The 22991-nt window shown below is 53.3% G+C and overlaps 1 protein-coding gene across 1 annotated transcript; it reads left to right on the top strand.

Moving 5' to 3' along the window:
* The first annotated feature begins 14320 nt into the window (after window positions 1–14320).
* PSMG3 (proteasome assembly chaperone 3) lies at window positions 14321–15943 on the top strand. Its single transcript, XM_081299157.1, has 2 exons — window positions 14321–14878; window positions 15452–15943. The coding sequence occupies exons 1-2, from the start codon at window positions 14663–14665 to the stop codon at window positions 15602–15604; spliced, it is 369 nt and encodes a 122-aa protein (XP_081155283.1). The 5' UTR covers window positions 14321–14662; the 3' UTR covers window positions 15605–15943.
* Window positions 15944–22991: the final 7048 nt, after the last annotated feature.

Here is a 22991-nt window from a genome sequence, read left to right on the forward strand (position 1 = left end):
TCCTGAGAGCCTTCTCTCAGGATCCACTTCTGGGAAGCCCAGGCCAGGGAAGATGGTGTTAACCAGCCCAGTGTCCACCCAAGTTGCCCTTCACAGAGAGGAAGGGGCTGAGGGTAGCAGACACTGCTGTTCTACAACAAAGCAGCTGTGTGGCCCTAGACAAGGCACCTAACCTCTCTGAGTCTCCATTTCTTTCCTTTCATATGAAAAGGGGTCATGATAGCCCCCCTTTGGGCATACTCTTGAGGTGTTGATGCAGATGTAGTGCTTGGCTGAGGGGTCCTGTCTAGTGTCCTCTCATGTGACTTTCATTGCTCTCTGCTCTGTCCCTGGTGTACCGTTGACCTTGGAGACATTGCTGCCCCTCTCTGAGGCTCAGATTCTTCACAGTTCCACAAAAGGATGGACCTAGATGTCCAAGGTCCCTCGGGCTCTTAGAATCCATAGTAATCATGTGGGAAACACAGCCCTCGGGCGGGGGGGGGGGGGGTCCTCTGCTCTGGGCTGTGGAGTGGATTCTCTCCTGGAAGGGATAGAAGGGGACGCCATGCGAGGTGGAGGGATGTGGGTGGGATGGGCGCCCCTTTCCCACCTTGCCTTGCTCTGGGTTCCCACAGTGGAGAGACAGTGATGAACCCAAGCGCTTGTCTGCCCCTCCTCCGGGGCACTCCTGGGAGCCCTGCCACCCACGCTCAGCTCCCTTGCCATGGGTCTCAACAGGCTCCAGACGGGGCATCTGCTCTCAGGATTGGGTTCCTCCTTCTTCAATGGCACCGGCCATGTGTGTCTGGGGTAGGTGGGGGCTGCCGAGCAGCCTGAGGACCCCCAACACACATCACAGGGACGGAGCGCCCCCATCCACCACGCCTGGGTGGGAGGAGGCGGGGCTGAGAACAGGAAGCCCCTGTGGCAGACTGCGAAGTCCCCCCGTCCAGGGCGTCCATCGCCATCCATCACCCGCAGCCGCCCAGGGAGGGATGGCAGCTCTTGGCCTGAGCTCTGGCAGCCTGGGTGACTGTGCGTGCCCTCTCTGCGACCTCAGTATCCATGTGCACAAGTCACAGAGGATCCTGGGATCGCGGGCGCTCGCCTGGCTCCAAGGATCGGGCAGAACTCCAGTCTGTCCACACCGACCGGCTGAAGGGAGCTGGCTCAGGACCGTGCCTGGCGCTCCCCACGCCAGGCTGCGTCAGGAACAGGCATCATCCTGCTCTCTGCTTCCCAGTCCCCGACCCCCAGGGCTTGGAGCGGGCCAAGCGAGGAGGAGGGTCCCAGTGCCACCCTAATGAAGCCATCTCGCCCCCATAATAAAGACCTCATGGACCTCCAATGACACTTAGCAAATCCGGGCACAAATAAATAACCCAAGTCCAATTGAATTAACCTTCCACTGATCAGCCCAGCTAAACAAATTATCCCAAGGCCCGAACGAGATTAAAAGGCCGGGCGCAGACTGGGCTCATTCTGCGAGAAGGTTCATTGGGTTTAACGAGTTTAAGTCAAAGCCCCAGCGTTCTTTTTCCCTGGCTCGGGGCCCCTCGCTCCCGGAGTGTGGCCTTTCACGGGCCACAGCCCCTGGGGGCTGCAGAGGGAAGCCAGACCGGATGGACGGAAGCTGCCGGGAGGGAGAGGAGGTGGCGGGGACTGGGGTGGGGGGAGCCAAACCTGATTTCCAAGGAGCCAGGCTCCTCAATGGCCCCTACCTGAGCACCGCCCTCCTGCCCACCTGCACCAGACCCCGCAGGACAAGGTGGGGACATGGGTGTGCCTTAGATCTCCCCAAAGAAAGGGGGGGATGCCCAGGAGGGTTGAAGAGGACCTTAGATGAGAACGTGTGTCCGCCCCCTGAGATGGGGACCAGGCAATGCTCCCAGCAGAAGGTGACAGAAGAGATTCAAAGTCAATCCATGTGCCAGGGGTCAGGGCCACGACCAGGGGCTCCCGCCTCACCCCCCTTGAGCCACAGGAGGGCACAGCCCACGTGAAAATCCTCACACACAAACGTGGCACAGCTGGGAGCTGCCCCTGTGAGGCTTGGGGTCCCAATGTCACAGGTGTCACCTGCACCTCTTGCGTAAAGCTGCACCAAGCAGAGCCCAAGAGTGCGTCCAGGGGCACACCCGGGCGCTTCGCACCGGGCATGTCACTTTGTCAGTTTCCTTAGGAACCACCCCAAAATAATCCAAAGATGGGAGGAAGGTCCCTGAGAATGTCAACTGATAAATGGCTGCCTTTGATGAAGGGACAGCGGAAACGCGACAGCCATTAATTCCCAAGAGAATCCATCTCTAGCGGGTAGGCGGAAGACAGAATGATGGATGGCCCATGGGACGATGGCAACCAGCAGATACAGAGAGGCAGAGGGTGTGGCAGGAGGCAGACTAGCCTCCAATCCGGGCCTCGCTGGACACCAGACAAGCAGCAGAGCCCAGCATGGGTGTTGTGGGCCTGCAGGGACGGTCCCCACCTTGGCCCTGGGCCCAGGAGGCTAGACTGAAAGCCAGAGCAAAGCAAAACCGAATCGCAGAGCTCAGAACCGGGGATGTTGTGCACCCTGTGTGATAAGGCCAGGCCACCCGAGGCTGCCTGGAGCTGGGCACTTGTGGCTCACCCTGGTCCAAAGCAAGTCCACCTGTAGGACACCTGGAAAAGGCAGAGTGATAGGGACAGAGAACATGACAGGGTTGCAGAGGCTGGGGTGGGTGGGGTGCACTGACTGCAGAAGGGTGTGAAGGAATGTGGGAAAGATGACACCACCCCCGGTCTTGATTTTTAAAATTTATTATTAGTAGTAGTATCATCCTTATTAGTATCATCATCATCATTTGGGTACCAGGGATTGAACTTGGGGCACTTAACCACTGAGCCACACCCCCAGCCCTTTTATTGTATTTTATTTAGAGACAGGGTCTTGCTGAGTTGTTTAGGGTCTCACTAAGTTGCTGAGGCTGGCTTTGAACTCATGATCCTCCTGCCTCAACCTCCTGAGCCACTGGGATGACAGGTGTGAGCCACCGCGCCTGGCTTCATTTTGATCACTCTTAGGCAATTGTGTGTGTTTGCCAAATCAGATCTATACTCCCCCCGCCCCAAGACTGTCTTTCACTGTGTATAAGTTATTCCTCTAATTTTGGGGGGGAGTGGGTACCAGGGATTAAACTCAGGGGCATGTGACCACTGAGCCCCATCCCCAGCCCTATTTTTGTATTTTATTTAGAGACGGAGTCTCACTGAGCTGCTTAGTGCCTCTCTTTTGCTGAGGCTGGCTTTGAACTCGCGACCCTCCTGCCTCAGCCTCCCAAGCTGCTGGGATTACAGGCATGCACACTGTGACCGGCCTTCTAATTATTATTATTTTTTTTAAGTTAAAAAAACAAACAAGAAGTCTGGCCAAGATCCAGGTTCCTTAAGCATCCTAGGTGTAGCCCTGCGTGGGACAGGCCCTGCCCCTCCACTGCCACCTACTTCCGGCAGTTCTTGGTCCTGCGTCCCTGGATGTGCCTGCTGAGGGCATGCAGCAGTGTCTGGGCACTGTCCTGACCTCTCAGCGCCCTGGAAGGCCCTGGAAGGAATCAGCAAGGCTGTGAGGGGCTTAGAAGGTCTCCCTCTCTCTGAGCAGCTGGTAAATTCTTTGTCCAGGCACAGGGATAGGCACCTGCATGATTCATCTTGTTTCCCTTTTCTCTAGGTCTACCAGGAAGGTCAAGGCTAAGACTGAGGCCTAATAACAGTGCCCATGTGGTTAGCACATGTGGTTTCCCTCATGGTCCTGGTCCTTCATTCCAGCTTACACTTCCTGGTGTGCGGGTGCTCATCCTGTTGTCTATAGGAATCCTGTTTCCGAAGGTACCTGGCCCTCTCTCCAGATGACCGTGAGCTAGCCTGCATCTCAAGGCAGCTTCTGCCATGCATGACTTGATGGGCTCAACAGGTGTCAGGGACATAAAATACAGATGCCAGCACCCTGGAAGGACAAAGTGTTTTGTCTTTGGATGGCAGGATGGGGGTGGGGGAGAGAAAGAGAGAAACACCAACCAGATAAGAGAAAGAGAGAACCGCTCCTGGCTTTCTGGGAAGACACAGAATTTCCTGGTGGGCAGCTGAGTCAGTGTGTGTGGGCGCTGACCTGGGGGAAGGAAGAGGATTCCCCTCCTCCCCAGGAGAGTGGGTTCCCCCCCACTTCCCAGCAGGAAGCCAGTCTGCTCAGCATGGCCTGAGCGTTCTGCAGCCTCTGCTGCCCCCCAGAGGTAATATCTGGTAATGCAGTCTCTCTACCTGGCCTCCCTGGGGCCAGGGAGGAGACCCTGCAACTCCTCTGTCCCGCCCTGCCCAGACTCCACTCCATCCCCTCCCCCAATTCACCAGGGGCCTGTGGGTGTGTCCCCAGGTTCCCTGGCTGCAACCCCTGCAAGTATTTTTTTCTTTATTATTTCTTTATTGATTATAAAATGAAATACATTGTCCATAAAAATTCAAATGATACAAAGACGGGTGAACATGGAACCTGGAAGGCTTACCCGTGTCCACTCCCAATGCACCCCAAATGGCCTCTGCGAGGTGGCATCACCACAGCCTTGTCCACCAGGCACGACGCCCTGTCTTTGTGGGGTTTCTGAGCTCACAGGCACTCCTCGCCCCTGCTCACAGCTGTCTCCTCCTCCTGTCCACTCCCTGGGGAATCACTGCCCATCCCATCCACTGGGAGTGGGTTGTTCCTGGGTTTGCCTAACACTGCCTGGACCTGCAGCTAATGGCTCATCTTTCTGATCTCTGCAGTGAGGTGGTGACCAGGAGGCAGGACTCACATCAGCTCCTGACAGGAAATGCTCATTGAATGAACAGCCAAGCAAAAATCTCTCTCGTGGATGGACGGGTAGATGGGTGAGTAGGTGGACAGGCAAATGAATGGGCAGATGGGTGTATGGTTAGGTGGATGGATGGGTGGATGGATAGATGGATGGGTGAGTGGATGAATGGGTGAATGAGTGGATACATATATGGTAGTTGGATGAATGGATGAACAGATAGATGGATGAGTGGATGAATGGATGGGTAAGTGGATGGATGAATGGGTGGATGGGTGCATGGATGGATGAGTGAGTGGGTGGATGGATGATAGATGAATGGGTGAGTGGATGGATGGATGGATGGATGGGTGAGTGGGTGGATGGATGGATAGATGGATGGATGAATGGGTGGATGGGTGCATGGATGGATGGATGGATGGATGGATGGATGAGTAGATGGATGGATGGATAGATGGATGGATGAGTGGATAGGTGAATGGGTAAATGAATGGATGGATGGATGGATGGATGGATGGGTGCATGGATGGATGGGTGAGTGGGTGATGGATGGATAGATGAATGGATGAGTGGATGGATGGATGGATGGATGAGTGGTTAAATATATGGTAGATAGATGAATGGGTAGATGGATGAGTGGATGAATGGATAGATGAGTAGATGGATGAATGGGTAGATAGGTGCATGGATGGATGGATGGGAGGGTGGATATGACTTTGGAACTTTCAGAGGAAGACCCCAGTGGGGGAAACACAGGACCAGGCAGTAGAAATCAGACCTATGTGCACTGAAGTGTTGAAGTTGAGGATTTCTAGGTCTAGAAGGAATCTGAGCTCACACGGTGTCCTGAGATCTCATATGGCATGAGCAAATTAACTACTCTAACAACAACTACTACAGTTTACAACTGGAATGTTCCCTAGAGACATGCATGAAAGGCATGGATTCCAGGGTAGCATCATGGGGGATGGTGGAACTTGAGGAGGCGGGGCCTGGTGGGAGGACTGAGGTCATTGGAGGTGTGTCTTCTATGACTGTGGGACCCTGTTCCCTTCCTCTCTCTCTTTTGCTCCCTGGCTCAGGAGGTACAGTGACTTTGTTCTGCCACGTGCCCTGCCATGTGCTGCGGTTGTGAACATTGCCACTCTGCCCATGGGTGTGCAAATGTCCCTTTGAGGCCTGCTCTCCATTCTTTTGGATACACACCCACTGCTGTTTTATGTGATGCTCGTGTGTCTAGCTTTCCAGACACACCACACCATTCACACAGCAGCTTTTACATCCCCAGCGGCACCCACAGCGTCCCAGCAGCCCCACATCCTCACCAACACTTGTTTTTTGTTTGTGTGTTTATTTGGTCCTGGGGGTTGAACCTAAGTGTGCTGAACCACCGAGCCACACCCCGAGCCCTTTTTATTTTTTATTTTGTGACCTGGTCTTGCTAAGTTGCACAGGGCCTCTCTAAGTCGATAAGGCTGGCCTTGAACTTGTGATCCTCCTGCCTCAGCTTCCTGAGTCACTGGGATTACAGGCATGTTCCACAATACCCTGCCTAGAATTGTTGGTGTTGTTTTGTTTTTAACAGTGACCATCTTGATGGGTATGATGGGACTTCTCTTAAAATGAGGGCCTGCTCTGGGTTGGAGGTGGAATTTTCTATCGATTCCACTTGCCATTGTTAGCTTTTGTATTCACTCTTATTTTCATACCCTAAAATTCGCCTGCAACTAACAGTATAGAAATGCATAGTCATGTGACCCCCACCATCAAGATACAGAAATCCCATCTCCCCAAAAGCTCCCCATCCCACCCATTTGTAGTCAGACCTGCCCCAACCACCTCTCCAAATACCGATCTGTTTTCTGATCCTAGAACTCTGCCTGTTCCTGAATGTCATCTGTTTCTTTTTTTTGTGTGTGTGGGGGGGGGTACCAGGGATTGAACTCAGAGGCACATGACCACTGAGCCCCATCTCCAGCCCTATTTTGTATTTTATTTAGAGACAGGGTCTCACTGAGTTGCTTAGCACCTCGCCATAGCTGAGGGTGGCTTTGAACTCACAATCCTCCTGCCTCAGCCTCCTGAGCTGTGGGATTCTAGGCACGTGCCACAGCACCTGGTTTTTCCACTGTTTCTGAGACCCAGCCACATTGTTGAAGGCAGCAGGGATTCAGCCTTCAAGTCAGAATGGATACTGACCTGTCCATCTTTTCGTATTGGGTGGTGTTGGCTTCGGGCTTCTATGAATAAAGCCACTCTAAACACTGGTACACAGGTGTTTGTGTGAACATAAATTTTCGTCTCTTCTCTTGGAGAGATCACCTACGAATGGGGTTGCTCCGTCGATAGGACAGCTGCATGTTGAACTCCAAGAAATTGCTAAACTGCTTTCCAACACTTTACCAGCAATATGGGGGTGTTCCAGCTCTTCTGCATTCCTGCCAGACTTAGCATTGTCCGTTTGGTGTGGGATTCATCTTACATTTGTTTTTGAACTTTTTTTTTTCTTCTGTACTGGCGATGTGATTGAACCAGGGAGGTTCTATCACTGAGCTACACCCCTGGCCCTTTTTATTTATTTTTTTATTCTTTTTAATATTTGAGGCAAAAATCTCACTAAGTTGCCCAGGCTGGCCTCGAACTTGTGATCCTCCTGTCTCAGCCTCCCAAGTTGCTGAGATTCCAGGTGTGCACCATCATGCCTGGCGGTACTGGTCTTTACAGTAGCATAGGGCAGAATTTCCTTGAGGTTTTCTGTTCTGCCTTAACTTGCAGAACGATAAACATTTAAATTTAGAAGAATCTTCCAGACTCTTTGAATCCAACATCCCAAACACAGAAGTGCATGTTCCCAAGTCCTTTCCCTGTACAACCATCCAGGACTCAATTCCTTCACCTGCAGGGCTCCCACCTTCTCTCCCAGGAAGACTGTGGACTCCCTGAAAATTTCTGTAGTCATACAGCCCTGTGCTGAGCCCAATCTACCTCCGGAGCCTCCATGTTGCTCAGGCACATTCCCAGAGACACGGTCAGGGCCTTGGGAAAGGCACAGCCACCTGGCAATCCCCCACCCCACCATCCTAGACAAAATCAGCTCTGTGTCCATCTCCAACTCCCCTGGGGCAGGCGTACGGGGCTGCCTCTCCTCCTCAGCCCTGTTCCCATGCCAGAATAGCCATTTGTAAGAGCGGAGAACAGCACCTCAGTAGCAGAGACCCGGAGGCACCTGGCCCATGTGCCCATTTTACATATGAGAAAATAGAGGCCCAGAGAGGGGAAGAGCATCCTTCCAGTTATCAGTCAGCTCCGGGCTCCACCCCGCCACCTCTGCCTTCCCTCGTCCCCACCCCCAGGCCGTCACCTGAGCCAAATGGTGTTTGCATGTCTTATCTAATTCCATCCAGTTCCACAGATGCCTCTGGTGACTCACAGCACACCTTGGCGCTCTGCTCTCTCCTGGAAGAGGAGACACGCAGGCAATAACCGGTCTCCATCTAGACCCCTGGGCTTTGTTGTGGGGCTGGACAAGGCGGCTTGTTTGTCAGGGGAAATAACTTCTTAAAATATTGAAATAAAGGCTTTCAGAAATTGTACATGGATTAAGGTTTCATTTCTTAAAGCACTGAGCAAATAGTGCAAGATGTGAGGCGGCCGTTTTCAATATCTGTAATGAAGGCAGGAAGCTTCACCGTAGGAAAGAAAAACTGTGATAATCAAGCTTGGCTAGTGGGGCAGAAAATAAGGCAACAGGCTAAACTCTCCATTCTGTGCCCGAGGGAGTTGGGCATAACAACAGTGATTTTCTTTGTGCTCACTCTGTCGTGTTAAATGAAACCACTCAGGTCAGGTGTACACAAAACTCCAAAGGTCAGGCTGAGTGTGATGGCACAGGCCTGTAATCCCAGGGACTCGGGAGGCTGAGGCAGGAGGATCACAAGTTCAAGGCCAGCCTCAACGTCTTAGCAAGGCCGTAAGCAACTTAGTGAGGCCCGGTCTCTAAATAAAAGATGAAAAAAGGGACTAAGGATGTGGCTCAGTGGTCAAGCACCCCTGGGTTCAATCCTTGGTACCAAACAACAGCAAAACTCCAAATGTCAGGTCATTGCTGGGTCCTGCCCCGGCTGAGCGGAGACTGTGCCTAACAGTCTCCTCATGTCCATACGGGAGGCTGGTCTCCCTGGGAATCCTGTACTGGGGCAGCTCAGGACCCTACTGTCTTCCACGGCTCCCTTTCTGAATGAACCTCTTCCCAGATCCTTCTTATAACCTGGACTTTTAAAAAATATTTTTAATTTAAGGTAGACACAATATCTTTATTTGATTTATTTATTTATTTATTTTTATGTGGTGCTGAGAATCAAACTCAGTGTCTCATACATCCTGGGCAACTGCTCTACTGCTGAGCCACAACCCCAGCCCTGGAATTTTTTTTTTTTTGGGGGGGGGGCTGGATATGGAGAATGAACCTGGGGCCACTCAACCACTGAGCCACATCCCCAGTCCTATTTTGTATTTTATTTAGAGACAGGGTCTCACTGAGTTGCTTAGCGCCTTGCTTTTGCTGAGGCTGGCTTTGAACTCACAATCCTCCTGCCTCAGCCTCCCGAGCCACTGGGATTACAGGTGACAGCCCCCGTGCCCAGCCTGGATTTGGTTTTGCTGATGTTCATTCATTTCCCGTAGGAAAAATTTTGAAATTCACATAGACAACCCTGAGCTTTGCTTTTGTAATAAAATACATGTAATTTCAAATTGATTGCTTTTAATCTTTTATCCTCCAAAAACCTCAACTATAACTATCTTCCTTATATTCTGCCTGGCCCCCAATTTTGATTATCATAGTTTGAAAAAAATCAATTGTGCATCATATTTTTTTCAGATAAGCGGATGCTGCAAAAGGTGGTTTCTGTCGGGTGGAGCAGCTCTGTACGTGTGTGCACTGTGATTCTCAAGAGTCTTTGCGGCCTTTGTGTGCAGGGCACACTGCCCAGCAAGTGTGCACAGCAAAGCCACGAGAGTAAGTCACACACAGCTAGAGGCAAGGCAAGGAAGGGCACTGGTAAGACCCGCGTGGGAGCTGGAGCCCAGGGCCTGACATCTGTCATCTGCAGCTGCAGGGTCACTCGCATGAAGATGGACCCACAGACTGGTGTGAGGTCAGCCTATGGTCACTAGGACTGTGACCTTGAGGCTTTTTTGACATTTTCAATCCTGTCGAGGGGAATTAGGGAGGTGGGTGAACTGGATATGTTGCCATCTCTAGTCTTTCTGCTTCTTGCAAGAGCCTGGAGAAGCAGAGGTTCAGAATCATTGATTACCTGGTGCCTCTGCACAGGTGCTACCACAGTGGATTCCTGTGACCCAGAAGGGAAAGAAGCCAAGATGCTCCTCTCCACACACCAGGACCTAAGGAGGCCCTTTTGTAAATGTAATGCTGTTTAACTCGCCCAAACATCTGACAAGAATGGGTTTCTCCAAAAGGAAGGAGGCACACCGTGTAAGACCTCAGAAATGTGCTGTTCCAGGAAGTAGCCAGATGCAAGAGGCCACATAGCCTGTGACTTCATCTGTGTGAAATGTCTAGAGGGTCACATCCACAGAGCAGAAAACAGATTGGCCATTTTCAACAGAGGAAGAATAGGAGTTGAAAATATTGTGGAATTCCCGTGATGATTTCATCTTTGACCTGCATCATTGGGAAACATTTTTTTTTTAGCTCCCAAATGCAGGAGAGATTACTTTTACATTAATTAATTAATTTTTTTAAAGTGGTTGGTTTAGGGACAGGCAAGAGACCCAGGTTGGTCAAGAGAGGGTCTGTCCTAGGATTGTCACTGGAAATACTGGGCAAGAAAAGCTGCTGAGGTGTGACCTGGGCCCGTGGCGATGGCACCATCACAAGGGAGCCGGCCCATCTGGGAATAAATGAAGCCAGCCCAAGTACCAAGTGCAGACACACCAGGGGACCCTGTGCGTCTCTGGGTCTCTTCACCTGAGAGCCCATCTGTTCCCTGCAGGGGAGTGGATCCTCACAGGCATCTGTCACCCACCCTTGAAAGAATCTTAATGGGCACACACATCCTCCCTCATTCAGTCCAAAATATCCATAATCTAAATATAATAAAATAGCTGTATCTAATGTCTCACTCGGGCTGCACCTGGCTTCTTCTAGCAGCTCCTCTTAAAAGACTGGCTGAGAGAAGCAAGAATGAGAATGATTATCATTTATTTAAATAAAATTGTTCTACCTATTATCACATCTCACAAAAAATGTAGAGGGAAGATGGTGTGCACAAGACCATTGCTTGGGTAGAGTCTGAAGGTCATCCTCCCAGAAGCTAGGAGACAGTGACTTCTGGTTCTGGCCATATGGGTCAAGAGCAACAAAGAGCAGGTCCCTTTGAGTCCTGAGTGCTCACACTGCTTCTCAATTGGTATATAGCACAGAATTTTCTAAAGTTAAGAATGGGGAAGCTGGGCACAGTGTTGCATGCCTGTAATAGTGGCTCAGGAAGCTGAGGCAGGAGGATCATGAGTTCAAAGTAAGGCGCCAAGCAACTCAGGGAGACCCTGTCTCTAAATAAAATCCAAAACAGGGCTGGGAGTGTGGCTCGGTGTTGAGTGCCCCTGAGTTCAATCCCCAGTAATCCACTCCTCCCTCCAAAAAAAAAAAAAAAAAAAAAAAAAAGAACGGGAAGAAGATTCGGTAATAACAAATTTAATAGCTAAGTGTGTAACATTTCAGTGAATCACTGTACATGAACCACCGAACCATCTCCTTAAATTCAACAAGTCACGTACAACTGCTCTCTTCATTTTGAACCTCAGGAACTCAGACTAACAGGACAAACACCCAAAATGATAGTTAGTGAGGGCCAAAGAGGTCGGTGCTGCTTAGAGTTTTCTCCAGGGAGGTCTCACCATCTGAAGATCTGTCCATCTGAATCCGTGCAGTGATGGAGTGACAGAAGGGTCAAAAATCATCAAAACACAAAATGTTTCTCAATAATGATTTGGCCTTTTGTGTATTGATGTCCACTCAAACCTCCCTCCCCATGTAACTCTTGCACCCTCCCCCGTTGGTGCTGATAGGACCAGAAAGCTGCGGCTGGACTGTGAAAGCCAAGGTCAAGGGTGAATCTTTCCAGAGATGCAAGATGTAAGGAAGCCCATGAATGGAAGGTTGGGAATGCTCAGATGGGTGCCCAAAGCTTTTGGCAAGCATGGGAAGGCCTGGCGAAGCTAGACAGGCAAACGCCTGGGAATGAGGAACCTGCCAAGGCTCAGGACTGGATGGCACTTCAACAAGAAACTATTTGAATATCAAATGATTAAAAGAGGCTCTTGGGAAAATTGATGGCACCCTTGCAAATTTTCAATAAGCCAAGCCTTTTTATGGGAGCTATCATACGATTTGTTGGGGAAAAATACGACCCAACCAAATCAACACTTGATTCTTTGTCGTTTCTACAAATTAACTCATAAATTCATTCATAACCTAAAATTTACTGAATATAAGACAAATTCATGAGATGGGGGAAATTTTTCTTCATTTTTCAAGATAACCTCTTAATTAAACTCCCGTCCCACTATTGACACTATGACTATTTGATTTCCATTTAAAATGAATTTAGTTAAAGAATTCTTCTTTCCAGTGCAATTACCCCCTTGCACTGGAGAACAATCAACAGTGGGTAATGAGACCCTCTTCCATTCTCCTAACTGTAGAAGTTCTGCCCACACATCCATTTAGGCCACCAGAAAGTCCCCTCGACCACACACACCAACCTTCCAGGACCAGAAGCTGCGGTCTGCCCTAGATCAACCTTTACCTGTGTTCCTTCATACTCCCTCTTTATCGCATATCTAGACCCAAAGCAGGCAAATGACCGTTCCTTACAGGTTTGCTTAAAAGTGTCATCAAAATGTATTACACCTTGTACTCCAACATCCAAGGCGATAAGTTTATTTCAGAGGTTCTTGTCTGTGTGAGAGTCAGATTTCTCAAGTCTCTGTGCCTGAGAGAGAGAGAGAGAGAGAGAGAGAGAGAATACACAAATAGGTGAATAAAAATCAGTGCCTCTTTTGAAGATTTCACGTGGTGAAGCCACACACTGGCAATTTGCTTTGGGGGTGTGTGTGTGGGGGGGGGGTGGATGTGTGTTTAAATTTAGAACTGACAAAAAAGCCTTTGCTGAGAAATTGATGTTTCCTGCTTCTTGAGGATCAGCACCACGAAACTGTAATCTTTGCGTTTGTGTGTCGATGGCAAGGAGGCTCAAAACATGAATTTCCTCTTGATTTCTGTCTATTTTGATCATGTTTAGTAGGCATGCCTTTTATTTTACTCCACCGAGGAAGCAGTTTGGAAGAAGCAGTTTGGAAGTTTCTGGTACCTGATTGACATTGGATAAGGGGGTCTTTAAACCAGGAGGAGAGGTGTAGAGAATCAGATGTGACTGTGTTACTATTACTGTCCTTGATGGAGTCTGCCTGCAAACGGGATATTCTGTCAAGGTATAGATAGGTAACATCGGACATGCTTGAAAACAAGGTGTCTGCTGTCCTTGGAAGGGCCTGCTCCAAAACCAGAGGCTCCTTCAAGGTTTAGATAAGGTAACAGCGGACATGCTTGAAAACGAGGTGTCTGCTGTCCTTGGGAGGACTTGCCTGCAAACCGGATGTTCTGCCAAGTGGGCTAGGAGGGCGCTAAGAAAAATTTTATTATCTGTTCTTAACAAAGAGCAGAGCTCAACATACTCCGGGCGGAGAATAGATTAGCCATGAGAAGCGGGTCACTTCTGATTAGAAAGTAAAACTTCTGTATGCTATGTTTAATTAGCTGAAAGACCTGATTTATTGATGTTGGAAGGCTGCCTTCTTTGTTCACAATACTATAAAAAGGTTGCTTGTACACAATAAAGGACTTTTTTTTTTTTCTGCTGCTGCTTCGCTTGCTCTGCTTCTTCTTCTTCTTTCTTTTCCCATGCTGACCTGCAAGTGAATTACTGCAACAAGAGGGAGGGGGGCCGCCAGGGCCTGGGGCTGCCTAGGGTTCATAGGTGGACAGGGATCTTGGATAGGCGAGCTGGGGAGAGGTGTGCGGCGGTGACCCGGAGTCGGCGGAGGGACAGCCGGCCCAGGGGAAGGGTCTCCAGGTGGCCAGAGCGCCTAGGTCACGAGCGGATCGCCCAGCAGGTGCGGAGACTGGACGGTCGCAGTGTGCCGAGCCTTTGTTCGGTGCCCCCACCCCCACCCCACATGCCAGAGAAAATAGAGTTCGCCACTGTAGCTGAGACCCCTGCCCACCAATCGGGCAGCGCCGGGCTCGCAGCTCGCCCCACAGGGTTCAGTTTCCAAGGTCCCAAAGGCCGGGAGACCCGAGCCCCAGCGCGCCCTACAAGGCGCGGGCGGGTCCGCTAGCCCAGCCCTCTGGCGGCGCGGAACCCCGGCGCTGGGGGGGGGGCCGGAGCCCCACGGACCCAGAGCCGCGCGGCCGCGACCGGAAGCCACGGCCTACACTTCCGGCGGGGGCAGGCAGAGCCACTTCCGGCCTAGCGGGTGAGTGAGCTCGTGGTTCGGCTCCTTAGAATCCCCTGGTAGACGCGGCTGCGTTTGGGGGTTCGGGCCGAGCCCTGGGTGGCAGCGGGGCCCGGCGGCTGGGGACCCGTGTGTGGGTGCACAGTGCGCCGGAAAGCCCGGGCAGGTGCCGCGCGGACGGACGCCTGCTTCCAATTGAGCGGCTGGAGCCCCCGCGCCAAAGCCGCTGGCTCATAGTTTGGGACCCTGACTGTGCGGACACTGCTGAGCCGACTCCTTTCCCTGTTTAAACCAAAGCCTCCGCAGAGAGGGGGGGCATGGAAAGCAGCCCGTTGGTGGTGTCGAAACACAAGGCGGAGGTGGTGTGCGGGGTCCCCACTCAGGTGGTCTGCACAGCCTTCAGCAGCCACATTCTGGTGGTGGTGACCCAGTTCGGGAAGATGGGCACTCTGGTGTCCCTGGAGCCCAGCAACGTGGCCAGCGACATCAGCAAGCCGGTGCTCACGACGAGAGTCCTCCTCGGGCAGGACGAGGTAAAGTGGTCTGGAAGGGACCCCGGGGTGGAGGAATGCCCTCTCACCAGGCTGTGCACTGTAGGAAGGATGGGGAGCATCTGGTACTCAGCACGTCCACAGTGACAGCATTCCCCACACCTCTGAGGGTCTTAGGGCACCCGCCTGCCCTTGCCGCAGCTTTTGCTGGCTAGGCAGCATCCTGTCCATAAGACTTTGTAGAGGGTGATTCTGTATTGCAGGCCTCCTCCTTCTGATCCTGTCGTGATCCATTGTGTTAATGAGTGGCTCTCTGCTGAGTCGTGACAGGCTCTCCTCTTCGGGCCTGCTTTTCATGAGTCCTTCCAGAGTAGAGATATGTAGAAAGACAGGGACGCAGAAGACACCAGGGAAATAAGTTTGATGGTGCCTCTTTAACAGGTGGTTTATGTCTGCAGTGTGGAGTCTCATTGAGCTCTGAATCACTGCTTCATGGAGCTAACCGAGTGATTTAATGGCGGTGTGGGAAGCAAGTTAAGGTGGGACGTTTAATGCAGGCACCAAGGAAAGCCAGGTTTCCTGCAGTCATGGTGGTTTCTGCCTTCTCTCCTCCAGCCTCTCATCCATGTCTTTGCAAAGAACCTGGTAGCCTTCGTGTCTCAAGAAGCTGGAAACAGAGCGGTTCTCCTGGCCATGGCTGTGAAGGACAAGAGTGTCGAAGGGCTGAAGGCCTTGAAGGAGGTGATCCGGGTGTGCCAGGTATGGTGACCTGGATCAGCAGTGCGCACCATTCAACAGGACTATGCAGGAGCTCAGTCCCCTTGTGGGGTCTCAAAGACCCTCCCTCCTGCACAACCAGGAGGAAAGACTTCTTCTGACTTTAGCTGTCGAAGCTGGAAAAAACAGCTCAGGTGGACTCACTGGTTGCTGCATCGTCGAGGTGGCAGAAGCAGAAGGTGTGCCTTGGGCTCCCCGAGGTGCATCTACGTGAGGATGGAAAGCACCAGTCAGCCAGTGTGACTTGTGGCCCTCAGTGTGGGGAATCATTTGTAGAGGGAGGTTTTTTAGAACTAAAAGTAAATATGTATCCCAAAATCCTCACCATACTTCTTAACAATACCAAGAGATAGAGAAAGTACAATCTAGTATACCTTAGGTGGAAAGAAAACTTCATGTTTGTCAAAAATGCAGTCTGGTTGTTGGGAACGACATGAATCCCAAACATGTCTGCACAGTCCTCTCTGTGACTCCTCTGAGTGCCAGCTTCCATTCTGCTAGCTTTTGTACTGGCTCCTCAGTGGGGCCAGAGAGCCCAGGCTGCAGAGTGTGGAGGAAGGATGTGTCAGGGAGGAACAGCATGTCTAGGAGTCGAGCATGGCAGGCACAGCAAGGGCAGCACCCCAGGAGGGTTGCCAGGGTGGACGTGAGTTCCATAATGGGGCTGAAGGCCTTCTATAGGACCACCCTGAGCTCAGCGGGGGCTTGAAGGGTTTTAGGTCAGAGGTGGCCTTTAGAAATGCTGCCAGGCGCTAGGTTAAGTTCCCAGCACCACCACCACCACCCCTGAAAAAAAAAAAAAAAAAAAAAGAAAAGACAAGACAAAGAAGTACACATGGGAGATATTTGCAAGGATTGGTAGGAACCAGGGTTGGGCATCAGCTTTGGGGCATTTACTCCCCAACTCTTGCCTGTGGTGCGCACACCTCTGAGGAAGGCAGGCTGGGGCCTGGCTCCCCCCCACCGCACTGAGGGAAACATTGCCGATCTCAGTGCATGGGGAGTTCCAGAAGGTGGAATCTATACCATCTGGCTCTCTGAGTCTCCAGTGAGGAAGAGGCAGCGGAAGTTGGGAGAGGAGGTCATGCAGCAGAAGCTGACAGGATTCCAGAGCAAGCTAGCACCTGGGGGCCCTGGCAGAGCGGATACATAGAAGGCTCATGGCACCCGTGTGCTCATGAAATTAGGAAGGGATATTTTTATTTGGTTTTTGTCTGAGCCAAAGTCTCCTGTATTCCAGCAATTTTTCTTTTTTCTTTGTGGTACTGGAGATTGCACCCAGGGGTGTCTACCAGTGAGATACACCTCCAGCCCTTTTTATTTTATTTTGAGACAGACTCTAACCTGGAATTCGGGATCCTCCTGCCTCAGCCTCCTGGGTAGCTGGGATCACAGGCGAGCACCAGCATACTCTTAAGGTCCTGCTGTTTTCTTGCTTTTAGAACCTTTCTTTAGGAACAGGCAATGGGCAGATGGGTTCAGATTCACTGCTGGTAAATTTAGAAAGTGAATGTGCTAAAGGTAAAGATAGGAAAACTGGTAGCCTACAAGCTGTTCCTTTAGCAGGTCAAGTGCCTGCTGTATGCTGTTACCCTTTATGTCTGCCCTCCTAGTCTTCCCAGCAGACATTCAAAATAATCTGTAGGCAGAGACAGCTCAGAGCTCAAGGAGAGTCAGGGAGTCAATGTGGGAATACTGACAGATTTCCTGAAGGAAGTGTGAGAGTGGTCCAGGGCCCGTGGCATCCCCAACCTCTCACCTGTGGCTGTAAAACCATCCCTGGTAGTCAGGACCCCTGTGACCATTGTTGGCCCAGGGACTCCCAGGTGGCTTTTTCCAGCCCGCCCCCTCCCTCTTCATTTCCTGTCACATGCCCCTCCCCTCAGGAGCCCAGTGCCTGGACTCCACAACTCTTCCAGGCCACAAAGGAGTGGACTAAGGGAAGAGGGAGGACAGGAATGGGTCACACCACTGCGGGAGTGAGGAACCCCTGAGGCTGGGGGGTGACTAGGTGGGAGGGGCCAGAACCCACCTTGAAGACTCAGCCTGACCCAGAGCAAGGGCCTGGCATCATCAGATTGGTGTCTTAGAGCTGGCACGGGGCAGAAGTCTTTGTTCAGTGTTTGATGGTGCCCATCGTCCCCAAATCAGACAGCTTTGTCCAAGCACCACAGCTTTCCTTACCTGACATCTGGGGACGCAACCTGGATAGGACTCAAGTCCTGGCCTGAGTCCACATCTGCAGCCTCAGTTTTCTGATTTGGGCCCTCGAGGGCCTGCGCTGGTGACCCTATCACCCTCACAGCCATCCACTCCACCACCAGTAGCAGACAACATGGAGAGGTCACATTACTGCTTCTAATGACAAGCTGGGATTTGAATCCAAGCCAGGTGCCCAGATCCCCACTGTTCCCTAGTCACCGGGTCCCTTGATAACTTGCACTCTGGCTCCTTTTTTTTTTTTTTTTTTTTTTAATTTATTTTTTTAGTTTTCAGCAGACACAACATCTTTGTTTGTATGTGGTGCTGAGGATCGAACCTGAGCCACACGCATGCCAGGCGAGCGCGCTACCGCTTGAGCCACATCCCCAGCCCCACTCTGGCTCCTTTTAAGCCACAGCTTAAAAGGATGTCACAGGCAGCTTTGCCTCCAGGGTCCTGTCTGGTTCTGGTTCGATTTTCCTCTTTCAGGGCCTCTGAAGGGCCCGGCCCAGGCAGACTGTGGGCCTATTTGGGTCCCAGGGGCCACCCTTGAAGGTGGGTAGTGGAGACAGTTGAGGCACATGAAGATCAGGTTGTTACTGAGACCTTCTCTGGGGATAAGGCAGCCCTCTGGCTGGCTAGACCCCAGGCTACCTGCCTGGAAGCAGGGCTGGAGATGACCCATGGTTGCACCCTGTCCCCCATGCCACCTCTGAGTCACTTGGAGCTGCCCAAAGCTGTCTGGTCGCTTTTAAGATACAGTCTGAGCCTCATGCCCCAGCTCCTGAGCCAGTACCTTCCTGCTCCACTCGGCTCCGCCCTGCCTGATGAACCCAGTGCACGCTGGACTTGGGTGAGAGGCCCAGTGGACCTCGATTTCTGTGTGCTCCCCTCTGCTCCCAGCTGCAGGAGTCAGGAAAGTGCTTTGGCCCAGTGAGGCAATCTTGAGAGCCAGCAGTTTCCACAACAGGGCTGTTGGCTGGGCAGAAATTGTCATCCTGTAGACGGAGAGGCTGCGTGTGGTGCTTACCCAGCAATCCAGCTGTAGTTAACGCTTCCAACCATTTACAGCCAAACATAAATAATGAACATCGGGCTCATTCGCCAGCCCTGCACAGGCAGCAGGGGAGATTTCCTGCAAGCCTGTGCCACGGGCCGCCTCGGGGTATTTCTGAAAGGCCATGTCCTCTCAGTGGACAGGGGAGTGTGTCCCTGCTCAGCCAAGGGCACTGGGCACCGTGGAGGCCAGGAAAACCATGAGGGTGGTGGATCTTGATCATTTCAGGTAGCTCGTCCAGGGATTGACAGAGTCCTGGGTTCCCCACAGCCAATTGGGACAACCCACGCAAGGAGACTCAGACCAGGGGGGAGCTGGCCTCGTGTGGTTCATTGAGAGCTAGGAAGTGACGTTGGAGTCAGAAGAGGAGCCCTGGTCCACCACTGGAACAGGCCGCTGGTGAGATGTAGTCCAAGGCCTGTATAGTGTAATAGTGGCCGCAGAGACACTGTCACTGTGACTTAGAGTTTGCCCTTGCAACAAGAAACAGGGTAGCACGTTTGGGGACATTTTGATAAGAACTGTGCTCGAGGCCCAGAATGCCCAGGGTGAGGTGGATGTGGCAGGTGCTACACCTGAGAACTTGTGGACAGTCCTTCGAGCGCCCCAGGAGGGGGCCATGAGCCTGTCCAGAGCAGCTGTGAAGACCTGGAGGGCGGGGGACAGGCCACCCCCACATGCTAGGGCTGAAGAGGGTAGGAGACAGGCCCAGGGGAGGCGCTAGGAGGAACAGGGCAGCTGGAAGAGAAAGAGGTCTTCGGACAACACTGGCCCTACGCAGGCTCTCTGGCCCCACTGCCACTGCTGGAGGAGGAGCACTGAGGTCACTTCACAGATGGGAAGACTGAGGCTCGGGACCCAGCAGCGACCTCTCCGAGGCCAGTTCTAACTTGGTCTCCCAGCCAGCTCGCCAGGGCCTCCCCACCCATTTCCCGAGCTCATCCCTGTCCACCAAGCCAGAGGACTGGTTCTCAGTCCACAGAGGGCTGCCAGTTGTGACACAGGTGTCCTGTGAATGGGTGGGAATGGGGTCATGACCAGAGCTGGGCGTCAGTGCCTGTCCGGAGCCTCCCTTGGGCCCTTCAGGGGTAAAAGGCCCAAAGAAGGAGAGAGGCAGCAGCATGGACAGAGGGAAGGGCCAGAGGAGGACGGACTGGTCACTGGAACCCTCAGTGCACCTGTGACATGGGCATCGCCACCCACCCTCGCCCTGGGCAGAGAGTTGCAGTGGACACATAACTCAATCCATGTCCAAAACAAATGGGCACAGATGGCAGCAACGCTAAGGCCCAGGCCTGTGGGCAGAAGGGAGGAGCAGGTGGATGGGACAGGAGCAAATGGCTGGACCCAGATTCTGGGCTGGGTGTGGCCTCAGCAGGGTGTGGCCCAGCAGAGGCTGCTCAGGCAGGTAGGGCCAGCCAGGCTGGGAGGAGCCTGGGCACCGAGAGGCCAGTGATAGGGACCCGTGCTGTCCTGGCTGCTGTGAGGAGGGTGTCAGACACTGAGGGACACCCCTTCAGCCACCCTCCAGGCCTGGGGGCATCCCTTGTCTGGAAAACCAAAGCTGCAGACCTGCCCAACGGGCCTGTCCTGCCGGCAGCTAGGAGCCAGGGGAGGTGAGTGGGTGTGGGGCCACTCTGCGGGGCAGAGTTCAGGGTGGGGGCACCTAGAGAAAACCCCCCCTCCTGAGATTCTGAGAGTAGCCCTCTGCTCCGGCCTCAGCTCTCCCCCAGAGTCTGGCCCCTCACTGGTCCCAGGAAGTCACCTGATAAAAAGAGGGTGTAGGGCCATGCCCCGCTCCAGATGGAAGGGCCCTTCAGTCACACCCAGGCTGGCAGCTCACCTTGAGGCAGTGGCAGGCCCAGGCAAGCCCTGGAAGGCACTCTCTGGGGACTGATGCTGAAGGCCAGGGGTGGAAGTGAGCACAGGTGTAGGGAGGGGCGGGCCAGCTGGCAGAATGAGGTCGGAGGCCCTTGTGGGGTCCCCAAGAGGCTACCCCCTGAGATTTGGGGCCAATGGGCACAGAGACAAGTCTGTGGCTTGGCTGGGAGCAAGAGGCCACCCCCACCTTACCTGGCTGTGAACACCGAGCCAGCTGGGCCAGCAGAGCACTGGGTCCCTGCTGGCCTGGCAGGCACTCCTTCAAGAATCTGTGGTCACCGCAAGGAGTCCACACTTTGAGTGCACTGGCCATTCAGGGGGGTTCAGATTGCCAGGGGAAACTGAGGCTCAGGTTGGCCCAGGGTTCACTCAATTTCTCAGACACCAAGAATAGCCAGGGCCTGGTGGAATAGCCAGTCCTGACTCAGGGGGCTGCTCTGTCTCAGGTGAGGAACAGCATCTTAGCCACCAGGAGGCAGAGCTGTTTGCGTGTTGAGGATGAGGGGAAAGGTGTGCTGGGGTCGCAGGGTCCCAGGACGAGACCTGGGAGGAGACCCAGAGAGAGGGAAGAGGTGGCTCCAGAGTCCCCAGGTTGGAGGGCAGCCAGACTGAGCTCCTCCTCCGGTCCTTTCAACCAGAGGCCCCCTACCTCTGACCCCCAGCCTGGCCACCCGGAGCCCTTGACTAACAAGGAGCCCTTGACTGCCACCATCCTGCCTCACCCTGGGTGGGTGTTAGCTTGGTCATTGCCCTGGCACTACTGAAACAAAAAGCCCAGAGCAAATGCTGGTGGCCACCTCCCTGGACATCCAGAACAGGATGGTGGCAGGCGGTCTAGCCTGGGAGAGCTGATGTGTCGGGATGAGTCCCGCTGCCCCTCCTCCAGGCCCTAGGGCAGTAGGTGTAGACACTAATTAGCAGGCCCAAGACCTGGGGACTGGGGACTCACTCCTTGGCTGCTGGAAGTGGCCTTGGAGCCTTAGGGCAACTTGGTGCAGAAGGAGGGAGGTGAGGCAGGATCTGAGCCTCCGCTGGAGGGAAACAAGGGGAGGGGGTAGGTCGCAGACCAGCCTGCAACAGGGCAGCAGGCCAGGAGCCAGGGGCATCGGGCAAAGGGCAGGCAGCTCTGCCAGGGCCCAGATAGAAGGGACAAGAGTAAGGCACGGACAGGCCCAGCAGCTTCTCAGCCTCCCTGCAACCTCCCCGGGCATGGTGTTTGCCAGGTCAGCCAGGTCTCGTGATCACAGTAAACAGTGGTCAGAGGTCTGTCCTGCCATGGGCTTGGTCAGTGTCCACCCCCCTGACAGGGAAATCAGGCCTGGCCTGCCCAGCACCTCTCCTGAGTGGTGTGGGCTGACACTGGCCTCGGGGCAGAGCCTCACCTAGCCAGAGAGCAGGCAAGACGGTCAGCCTCTCACCAGGCTCCTGCTCAGATACCTACCTGGGGACAGGCCACACCCTGCATGTCGTCTTCTGCTGGGGGTCTGGACCCAGGGAGAGCCTTGTGGCTACGAGCCCTTCCCTGATCCCAGAGCCAGGCCAAGGAGGGTTGTCTCGGGCCCTGCCTACAGGGACGTGCAGGCCAAAGCCCCCAGTCCCAGGCTCCTCTGCTGCCTCCCTTCATTACAGCCAGATGTCACCAGCCCAAGAGGCAGGGGGTTGAGCACCCAACAAGACCACCCTCCCCCGCAGCCTCAGTCCTCAGGGCAGTGAAGAGGGTCAACCCACCTGTTTATGGGACAGAGTGGAGCCCCAGGGACATGAAGGTCCTGGCCATGGCCCTTCCCCTCCAGGCCCCAGGCAAACACCTGCTACTGGACGTGGGGTGAAGTCCTGGCCAGGAGGGGCACAGGGTTGTGGGCTCTAGGCTGTCACCACCCCTGCCCTCTGGGGACTAAGACAGTCCTCGCTCATGGGACAGCAAGCCTGCCATTGTGCAAGACTATGGATGCCCACCACAGTCTAGCCCCGGTCAGCCCTGGTGGAGATGGGCAGGGGTGAGGGAAAGGCCTAGGCCTTGGACTCAGAGGCCGGAGTAGGGGACAGGTCTGCACTCTGGGGACCCCTCCCCATTTATCCCCTCTTATAGGCTTACGACCTTTTCAAGGAAGCAACTCCCTTGAGCCTCGGTTTTCTCATCTGTGAAGTGGGGCTAACAGATTCATGCTCTCCAAAGGGTACCTGTGTGGTGCTGCCCACTGCTCAAAGGTGCCCAGGCACAGCCTGAGGGCTCCATCC

The sequence above is a fragment of the Spermophilus citellus genome, assembly GCF_964194105.1.
Source record: "Spermophilus citellus genome assembly, chromosome: 6".
Lineage (NCBI taxonomy): Eukaryota > Metazoa > Chordata > Mammalia > Rodentia > Sciuridae > Spermophilus > Spermophilus citellus.

Bases quoted from the DNA above. Each gene is read 5' to 3' on its own strand.
- PSMG3 (XM_081299157.1), top strand. From the start codon at position 14,663: ATGGAAAGCAGCCCGTTGGTGGTGTCGAAACACAAGGCGGAGGTGGTG. The intron at 14,879-15,451 runs GTAAAGTGGTCT...TCTCTCCTCCAG, and splicing joins TCCTCCTCGGGCAGGACGAG to CCTCTCATCCATGTCTTTGC.